Source organism: Varroa jacobsoni, unplaced genomic scaffold, assembly GCF_002532875.2.
Source record: "Varroa jacobsoni isolate VJ856 unplaced genomic scaffold, vjacob_1.0 scaffold_74, whole genome shotgun sequence".
Lineage (NCBI taxonomy): Eukaryota > Metazoa > Arthropoda > Arachnida > Mesostigmata > Varroidae > Varroa > Varroa jacobsoni.
The window spans coordinates 337,657-347,786 of NW_019212976.1; the positions used below are offsets into that span (position 1 = coordinate 337,657).

General features: G+C 41.1%; 2 protein-coding genes across 3 annotated transcripts in view; one reads left to right on the forward strand and one right to left on the reverse strand.

Moving 5' to 3' along the window:
* Positions 1 to 8,726, reverse strand: part of Snx27 (sorting nexin 27) — a 34,327-nt gene extending 25,601 nt beyond the window's left edge. Inside the window, exon 1 of the mRNA XM_022837662.2 lies at positions 8,610 to 8,726. Coding sequence (XP_022693397.1) covers positions 8,610 to 8,683 — 74 coding nt within the window. The 5' untranslated portion in view covers positions 8,684 to 8,726. The remainder of the gene's footprint in view (positions 1 to 8,609) is intronic.
* The window catches only part of LOC111263005 (uncharacterized), a 34,717-nt gene continuing 24,732 nt past the window's right edge, over positions 146 to 10,130 (forward strand). Inside the window, exons 1-2 of one of the 2 annotated variants that reach the window (XM_022837702.2) lie at positions 146 to 390; positions 532 to 757. The gene's annotated coding sequence lies outside the window, so the exon portion shown is untranslated. The remainder of the gene's footprint in view (positions 391 to 531; positions 758 to 10,130) is intronic. The other variant, XM_022837711.2, reaches the window with a different exon arrangement.

A 10,130-nucleotide genomic window follows, 5' to 3' on the forward strand; every position in this document is an offset into this window, starting at 1 on the left:
TATGCCTTTTTTTGTATTCTCGTGGATGCGACCTGAGGCGCCGCTCTTCCCCCGTTTTCCTCGCGCCCCCTTCGTATATATTTCCCTCGCCTACTCCTACAGACGGAGCGCCCTCTACAAACACTCTTACCCAGGAGAACAGACAGGACGTAGCGGGGGTGTCTCAAATCTTCAAGCAGCAGCAACTAAACTGCTGTAAGGTACACCCATATACATTACCCAATCTACTGACTCGTTAGCTTGGCTAGGTACAACAGAACACCACATCTTTTTCTGTATGTTGAGGGAAAGCTCTTCAGAGCGTCATCAATCAGTGTTTCAGATATAGCCGGGCGCAAATACGCCCGCGTCATTCAATCTGTTAATAGATTATGAAACGACTAAAAAAAGGTGAGACCGTCTGTGACAAACTCCTCCGATTAGTGTGCTAGAGGAATAGACATAATTTACATTGATAAAACTGTTTGGTTATGAAGAGGGGCATCATATGATTAACCACACAACATTTTTTTTTCTGTTCAAATCCGCAAGCGTCAAATCCTAAAAGGAAACGGTTCATGGAAACAGCGTTGTGTTGTGTCATTTGATATGTGAATGTATCGATAATTGGGTGCCATTAATTGCACTTTTAGTCGTGGACAATTGTGTTTGTTCTTCTACTGATTCGACGAATACGATAACAACAACCACTACGCCACCATCAGGACGACGACGACGACGACAGTCACCTCCACGACGCCTAAAATCAAGGCGACAGGTAGGTGTGATTGTGAAATATATGTGTACTAAAGTTAATCCACGCGACGTCAGTAGGAAGCCTTTCTAAAGTTTACGTAACAAAAGCAGTGTGGAAAAACACAATCTCCTTTCGACACCTGTGGTCAGATCGGACGATGGAGAGATCGCACCATCTGAGCGGTGCGACGACATTGAGTTAGCAGGCAGCGCCCGTTAACGCCGACTCGCGTCAGCTATCAGGGACTGTTGAAGTACCATCTGGCTTATGCGTTGCACTGTTGTTTTAGTGTCCAACCTTCTAGTGTAGAAGCGGTTTAGCAGCGTTTGACGTTACTGGAGTAATATAGACAATAAATTAGGCAATACAATTGGGTCCGGGGGCACTGTTTCCGAGAGAAGGACCAAAGGACGGTAAAATTGCTGACTCAGAAAAGCCAGATGGCCAAAAGGATGATCGTGCAATATAACGTGTTTGCTTGCACAGCAGGACGTTGGTAAACTCATCAAGTTTGGGCGAAGTGACCGCAAAAAAGAATGCCAGAGTTATCCAAATAATTGCTTTTGTCCTATTTGAGAAAAAATGGCGTCAAACGTTATCTTCGTAAACTGTTACTTGTTGCCAGGTTGCAGCACTTTGTACCAAGTTTTGCCAAACCCATTACACTATAATACGTCATCTTTCCACTGTTTGTTTGTCTGCCTGTCCTTCTGACATTAGGCGTCAGTGACACAGTTATCATTATTACAACGAAATGAAATTCAATTTATATGCTTTGGGCATGAAGTTCTGTATATCATAAGTTACTCACAAAAAGATCACTTCCGTGGTAAATGGCAAGCCAGTATTTACAGGACAATTATTCGTTCGTCGTAGCAGCTTATATTTGAACATAGTCGCCTGCGTAAAGTAAGTTCAATAAATATTGTGTCTCACGGAAATAGAAACACCTTACTATGTCAATGTTTTCAATTCGAATGAAGAGAGATTTGAACCCAAACTGCGACTAGATGCTGCCGTTACTTCGTCACAGTTACTTCGACTAATAATCTTTAACATGTCATGAAGTGTGGCTTGCTGATGCAATAATGTAATATACACAGCAGTAAAACAGATCGCAGGAATCCTCCTTTAATTTAAAAATAATGTATTTCATCTGTCTGGCTAGACTACATTTTGTCCCCGTGATAGCTTGGTAGGTAACGTATTTGCCTATTGATCGTAAGGACACGTTGGGGCTTAGGTTTGAACTTGGGCACAGCCAGATAGACTTCGTTTCGTAATGGCTGGGAGCCAGTTAGCTGTCTCGGTAATGTAATGCCGAACGGCAATACCGGGTGTAAAACTCGAAACATAGAGAATAGACTACATTTAGGACTTTATATTCTTTGGATTATGGGTTCGGCCTAGTTCGCTAGAAGCATGTAGTGAAATGCATGCGTCTAATATTGTTAATTACATAAAATATGTTCGACTTACGACGCATATACGCTTCTGGGGATGTAGATACCTTTCGAGCAATCTTTATTTAGCTTTGAAAACACATTTCCGAAAGACAGCGGGCAATTTACAAGTATGGTTCAGGCGTTGTTATTTAAAGTAAGGCTTCGATCGCTATTTTATATTCTGCAACAGTCATTTAAAAGAAGTAACGAGTTCCCCACAATGATCTAAATCACTTCTACAGCTATGAATCTGAGGGGATCTGGCAAAGAGATTGCAAAGATAGATTGTGATCAGCTGTTCAGTACAGAGTGTATCTTCGACAAGCAAGAGGGGCTTTGGTTCTTTTCTGCTTAAAAGGAACATCGAAATTCTGCCTTATATTTAAAACTTTTTGAGTGTCAGAGGTTTAAACAAACTTCGTATGATTCAAGGTAATCGTGACAATCACGAGCACTATCTACAGGTAAGATACATTTTTAGAAACTGTGGACATAGATCATAGTGGTTTTGTATAATGTGCCTACCTAATTTAACCTCATAACGTCGTAAATAAATAAGCCATCAACAAATTTAGCCAAATTAGCTACGCTATTGCCTATAACCTAACCCTATTGCATAGATGTTTGTCGCTTCATTTTCGGTATCCTACGCTACTGTTTGTAATAAAAGTCAGTATAAAGATTTTTTTTCCAGTTTACTTACTGTGATAGGCAACTGTATTGGAGAAATTATGTAGAAGCTACTAAAAGGGCTATAACCAGTTTAAGCTAGTTTAAGATAAGCGTACCTTATCTAAGGTAGCAACAAGAAATGAAATCATAGCGTAGAAAGAATAGGACACTGTTGTCGTATTTGAATGCCATTCATTTAAAAATTTTTTCTCGCACTATATCTATCGTAGGGCTAATAATAAAGCATGTTAATTCAATTATCGTATACGTTGTGATCTCATTATACTCGAAGTCATCAGCCTATGTCATATGCTCTTGCACTTGAAAATGTGTTAGTAAAATTATTAAACATTAAATTTTTTATTATAGCGAGAGTTTGACCAGATTCTGCTAGTAATATTATATTGACAAGGGAAGAATAAGGAGCTCTATTATAACTTCACTATTTGCTTCTGCCATTTGTGAAATACGACGAACAGAGAGATGCATAATAGATTGAACAGATCCCAAGTAAAGAAACGTATTTGGTGAAATGCTTTGATGGGAAAAGAAGGTACCGAATAGGGTGGTCATCTTCCTTTTAAAGTTTTAATGTGATACATATTCTTGACATTCGCGAGAAGCGGCAAATTCAAATTTATAGTGTGACACTTGAGCTATGTCTTTGCAGAGGCCACTTATTCATACAATATATATGTGATCATCGTACCGTTGGCTAGCCGGGATCTCCAGTTGCTAAACACTCAAATATAAGAGGACAAGCCTAAAAAACATTTAATTTCTGTACATATTATGAAATTATTTTTTTATTTATTCATATTGCAAATCGCAAGAGATAGTATATAGATAAAAAGGAAAGGTTTTGTTCATTTAATTGTAGAGTAATCCAAACCGCCTCAACTGGTGTCTTTCGGATTCTGAATACGACGGTGCTATAGTGGGCGGCATGGTTGAGAAACACGAGAAAATGTATCAGAAGCAGCAGCCCTCAAGAGAAGATTAAAGAGAATAACCTGGAATGCTGCAAGCGCATCTTACGATTCTGGACTATGATCTGGAGCTAAAAGGTTAACTAATGCAGAAAAACAAAACAAATCGTACAGGACTAATTTTTCTGCGGAAACTTGCCAGGTATCCTTATGATTCTGACAGTACCTTCACACAATGGTAAAAACACTAAATAGTTCGCGCATCGCATGCGTGTGATTTACGCATTGAACCCCTGCACACTCTTCGAAAAATAAAGAGCAGAACCAAAAAAAAAAATTAGGACGCTTATTTAGAACTTTAAAGCGGTGGTACACTGGGTGCTTCAAAATGAAGCATCCAGCCAGGGCAGTGGTGGCTGCGTCGTGTGAAAGTAATTAAGCAGGTCCAAAAGAAGAACCAAAAAAAAGAGCAAAGATAGGACAGACCGACAGAAAGATATGACAGGCTCTGCTTGTCTCAAACTTGCGATGAATGAAAATTTCTAAATTTCGTTGTGGAATTAGAATAAAATTAAAACAAGTACCAGCCCCAGGTCAAACAGCAAGATGTACATTTAGCTGTACTGTAGGAAAAGTGTATAGAAGCTCCAGACTAGCGAGGCGTAGGTCTAGAAATAAGGCTTGGTGTCCATAAAAAGATTTACGGAATAGCCTGTTCAAAAAATATAATACTTTATTGAATCACGAATGTAATTTACATCAAAATTACTCATTTGTATACCACCTCATCGCACGCTTTACAAGTTAGCATGCATATACAGTGACACCTTTGTGTCGCTACGTACGCACACAGGTATATTTAATAACCAGCCGAGATAGACTTGAAAGAACTGGCAGTTAAGAATAATAAATAAGAGCCGGCGTCAGTCTTCTATTTTCGAGTAAAGTATTTTTGTCTTCCGTGGCACCTGTGATAATTGGCCTGGATAAGAGGTGGCGAGCACGATTGATATTTTCAGTCAAATAGAGACTTCTTAATAATTTGAACCTACTTATATAGAGGAGATACAATCTTTTGTGAAATATGCCACTTTACAACGTGCGACTTCTATTCAGCCCCACAGTGCACGTTTGAGCCTTATAACTTTGACAAAGTTCCTATCGTCGCTACTGTAACAAAACTGCAAAAACACACAGTTCGTTTGCCCGTAGTAAGTACTGCCCCTCTCACAGATGGATGAGGTTCGATCTCATACTTTTTACGATCAATAATGGGTTTACTGAAGGGAGACACCGCATTCAAATTCTGGAGTCAAATAGCTAAGATACACTTATGTTACGAGTCAGTTGATCCAATGATGCCTCACTCGTCTTGCAACCTTCAGAACAATTATAAATAATATCTGCAAGAAGTTTGTAGAGTGCACGAAGCCTTATGAACGTCGACGTACCGGGATACTTTTTTTTCTTTGTTAGTCTGATTGTAGTCATCGGATATCGGCAGATAGCAAAGGTAAGAGTGACCTGTGATCCTAAAAGGTTCACTTGAACGAGGCCTGAAAATAACGAAAAGGGTGATTCTCTAGTTCATTCAAAACATTCGGAATAAAAGGGGGTTTAAGACGCGCTCTTCTTTTTTTTTTTACCTTAGAATATACGTATAGCACAGAAGATGCGGTGGCTCAGTCTTTGCAAGTACAGTCAAATTGGAATTAGTAAAGTTTACAAAATAGATAGTCCCGATTTTGAACTGATAGTATAAGTCAGCAAAACCCTTTCAGGTGACTAAGGTTGGTATAAACGTACTACAAGTACTTATTTAAACATCGTGGTGCTTGCACAGTGGCTAGGACGCTTATTTGATCACGCGCTCTCGTTGAAAAGTCGACTCTTACTGTCGGGTTTAAGTCTCGCAGCGCTGATTGCCTGTCTATACACATCGCTTATAAGAAATACAAAACGTTTACTTACAACAATTCTTAAAGCGTTCGCTTAGTGGCATTAGTGGAATCTGAGGAAACGGGTGCCCGGTTTACACGGAAAAATTTGAGAATCCGCATCCGCTTCAAAAAAGCTGGTGCATAGTTGACGAAACTATCTTCTATTCGCTGTGGCTGCAATTTGTTCCGCTCGAAATGAGCTCCCAGTCCCTAACAGTTAGTTAAAGGGATTAAAGTCTTGCCTTGCCGAAAAAGAATTAATTGTTCATAAGAGCAAAAAAAAAAAACGAGAACTTTACATGCATCGTCAGCAAACTACGTTCTTGACCTGTAAGTCTTTGGCCTCTAACTAATGAATGCTTGCCTATCGGGTATTTTGTTTATATGTTGTATCGCGAGTACTTAACTTTTAACTACTGCGGCGAAATAAGCGAAACGCATTTTTGTTTTTCTTTTTGAAGCCATCAAACTTTCGCCAGATTATAGTGGTTATATTGAAGGTAATGCTGAATTAACGCGACCGGCAGGAATTACACTTAGCACGTTTCACAGCATTTGGACGCACTGGTACCACCACAAATTCGATTCGCTTCGTGTTTTAAACGTAACGGCGACGGAAAAATCTAGGGCGCGCCGTAACATCTGGCCGCGCTACTTACACTATACATCCGAACGTAGGGGTCGCCGCTAAGTCTACATTGAAAACGCGGAACCTAGCCAAGGTTTGCCGTAGCGAGGTTGTCTGGTCATCCGCAGCATTTTAATACAACCGATAAAATACTGCGGCGCTTGTTATTTTGTTAGAACCAAATCTCTATCTTCTAATGAGCATATTCCTGTTAAGCCTTGTGCCTACGAACCTCCGTATTTTCTGCAATCTAAAGTCTCCTGCCGGTTTCTTTGAATAGGCCAGATATTAGGGTTCACGCCTCCCTCTGGACCTTGTACTTCGGCAATTTCCAACTCGAGTTACTATCTTCCTGACCTGACGATATACGCGGGCCAATATAGGAACGCTTTAGTACTCTCTTCAGTTCACCAAATGCCTGCGTGTCCGCCCGCCTTTCAAAGTGACAAAACAAAATTGCGGCTTCAGTATGGGCTCGCACAGTCTGCTAGAGCACCACGTTCCCTCTAATGCGGCGCAGCAGTCCGTTGACAAGTACGTACCGAAGAACATCTGCCCCTGCGTCAAGTTTAGCGTCTGAACGATGTTGTTTAGACGAGAATCTGCCAGTTGCATCGTCCTGACACCTTCTACGTCCAAGCCTGCTTGCTCCAATATTGGTACCATTAAGGACTTTGCATTCAACAAATACAGAAGGTCGATCTACTACGCACGTTAGTCTGGCTACAAAGGCTAGTCACGTGTAAGCTTGCGCAAGCTGTGAAATCTGGCAAGTTACTGTAGTCAGGAAGTCCACGAAGCCATCATACAAGTACGATCCCTTCACGTCGTTTAGACTCTAGCAAAAATTGCTTCTATTGGGTAAACGCGTGCACGTTTTCGTCACCTCCTCGTACCCGTGCGGAATATCCTTTCGCGTGAGGCCGTGTTTCTCTTGGAAACCACTCGAATAGACGATCCTTAAGCTCATCCCGTGTAGTCTCGTTGTCGATAGCGAATTCGAGTTTTACATCCGGTACCACCGTTAAGCACTTCATCAGACGTCTGGCACCTGGGCTGGATCTGGCGAATGTCTGTAAGTAATCTCTAATAAACGTTTATGCCACCAGCCGTAAACATCTCCTGCTGTCTTCAACGCCTTGATCCATTGCCCAGGCTTCGAGAAGTCAACAAACGGTCGCTTTGGGGGCAACGTGACCCTTTCCACTTTTGTCAAACGCTCCATCACATGCCGCTGCCACACAGCTTAGTTGGCCATTTCGTACGTCTTGACTAGGCTTTGGGCGAGTAAGCTCTTAACAACTGGCTTCGCTCTTCTATCGTAGCCACTAATTATACTGATGACGCATTAGGCCATAAAAAATCGTCGATATCGTCCACGAAATTGCCAATTGATTATGCTGAAAAATAGTCGTAGCTGATATGCTTTCGCTGGACTTTAAAGATGAAGGCTTAAATCGATGTGTGACATTTTCTATTCTATTTTATGCTAATGCTTAGGTGGCATAAATAATTCTAGACCCGTTCGCTTAACGGGGTCGCCGAAGAACTGGTAAAGCTTTCTAACAATGAAATGGTTCAACTAGTAGATGATCCAGGTACTGTCTGAATGAATAATACTTGTCATTGCAGAATAACTACTATAATGAGATACTCTAGTCAGAATGAAACGAGTGATTGTATTGTGAAAGAGAAAAAATTAATATCAGCGGCTTTGCACTGAGTTATTAGCAGTATCGCTACCGATACGTAGCTGGAAGCGAAACATTAATCGATTCGTGGGGTAGTAAAAGATGACCTCAAGCCGCAAGGCAATTAAATGAAAGAACAAAGGTCCCTCTTACCGTGTCTTATGCTAGCCCGCCATAGTTCTTAGCTAGGCTGAATGTGCTCTTTACCATAATAATAAATGTCGCCATTTTTTGCCCAGTCAATCCTCATAACAACTACGGTCACTATTAGTACCGGTTACCATTTTTGGGGCTTGTGTTGGTCTTCGTTTTGCTCTTTTCCGGTACGAACTGTACTTCAAGTATCACTTTTTCTTACCCTCTGCCCTATCAGTGCCCTAATATCGCCTGTATTTTCGATAATAAGAAAGAGGGGAGGGTATAAATTTGGTACTCTAGTATAGCTGGAGGGTCATATCGTAGGTCACTTGGCTGGTGACAACTACGTCTGTAGCGGTCGCATCAGCAGTGGAAATAACAACGAAAAAAGGGAGAGAATTGGGAAAAGTAGCTTAGACCTCGTTCTTACCGTCCGTTATTCGTCGCCATCATAGTTCTATGGTCATCACTGATGTCGGGGTCCTCGGTGAAGGTACACTTCATCTGGTCATTTCCTCTTGCACTCTTTCGTCTACATTAGCCCTTGAACTACCGCTTTGTGCCCTATCACTCTGTCTGCGTGCGCGTCTTCCGAGAGATAGAGACCGGCATCACCACCATCACCACCGGATTGATAACGGCTGCAGCGCTTAGCGTAGGGTAGCGGCAGCAGCAGCCGCAATAAAGACTGTGTCGATTTCTTTGAGAGGATACAACGACGATGCTTGTCACTCCCTTTAGACCATTGCCCCAATGACAAGAAGACAGGAAACCCGTATACAGGAGAGTTACCAGCCATACACACACATAACGATGGAAGCGGCTTCGACGATAAGAACAACAACAAGATCGACGATGATGACGCCAGCTAGGGTTTCGTATAGCAACCAAGAGATATTTTCATATTGACTTGTCAAAGAAGTATCGATCGTTTTTACAGTTAGACGGATTCAAAATCACATATCTCAATCAATATGAGGATCGGCGTTGATGTTATTTAGAAGTTGAGATCTGGCGCTAGCAGATGTGCCCAAATCATTGGAATGCTTTTATTCAAACCTAAGATGGAGTGTCTTGAACCGAAATTTCTGCAAAAAATTGCTGTATTTCTCAATTTTACGACGGTTAAAGCACAAATACTGCCCACGCTCATAAAAAAATATGGTGTTTATGGCCAGAATGCATTCGCCTTCGTTCTGGAATATGCCTTTCTTTCTAATGATCGAAGGAAATTAATAAAAGTATTGTAAAAGCTGAGCAGGACCGACATGTCAGCGGGCGTGATTGCACCAAAAAATTACGCATTCACCACCAAACAATTTTAAAGCATTTAAAAAAAGCTAAAAGGAAGATATCGGCTTGGGAAAACAGGAAGCTCGACGTTTCGGTGGCAGACAAATTGACAAATTTATTTGATCGTAATTGTATCTACGAAACTTTGCAAAAATGTAACGACATCGAGCTCTGTCTCAAACGGTTCATCACGAATGATGAAAAGCGGACCGCATATAGAAATAATGGTGAATGGAAAGCGTTTTGAATACCGTGCTCTACAATCGATGGCCGAATCCAAAGAAGATAGTGATTCGTGTTTGATGGTATTGGAAAGCAATCGTACGTTATTAGTTGCTTTTTCCTGACAAAAGGATTGACTTGCACCCCCGCTGTTAACAACTAACAGAATTACAACAGTCCATTGAAAAAGCCAACCGGCACTTGTGAACAGAAAAATAGTCGTGTTCCATTATGACACTCCTATACATGCATCTTTAGCTATCGGTAAAAACAGAGAGAAGTTGGATACGGAATCTCAATGCGTCCGCCGTATAGCCCGGATTTCATTTGATGAATCATCTGTTTTGGCCTTTGCAAAAGCCTTTGGGCTGCTTTCGGTGAAGGCATGCGAAAATTACTTGTCACAATTTTACTTAGATTAATAATGATACTATTT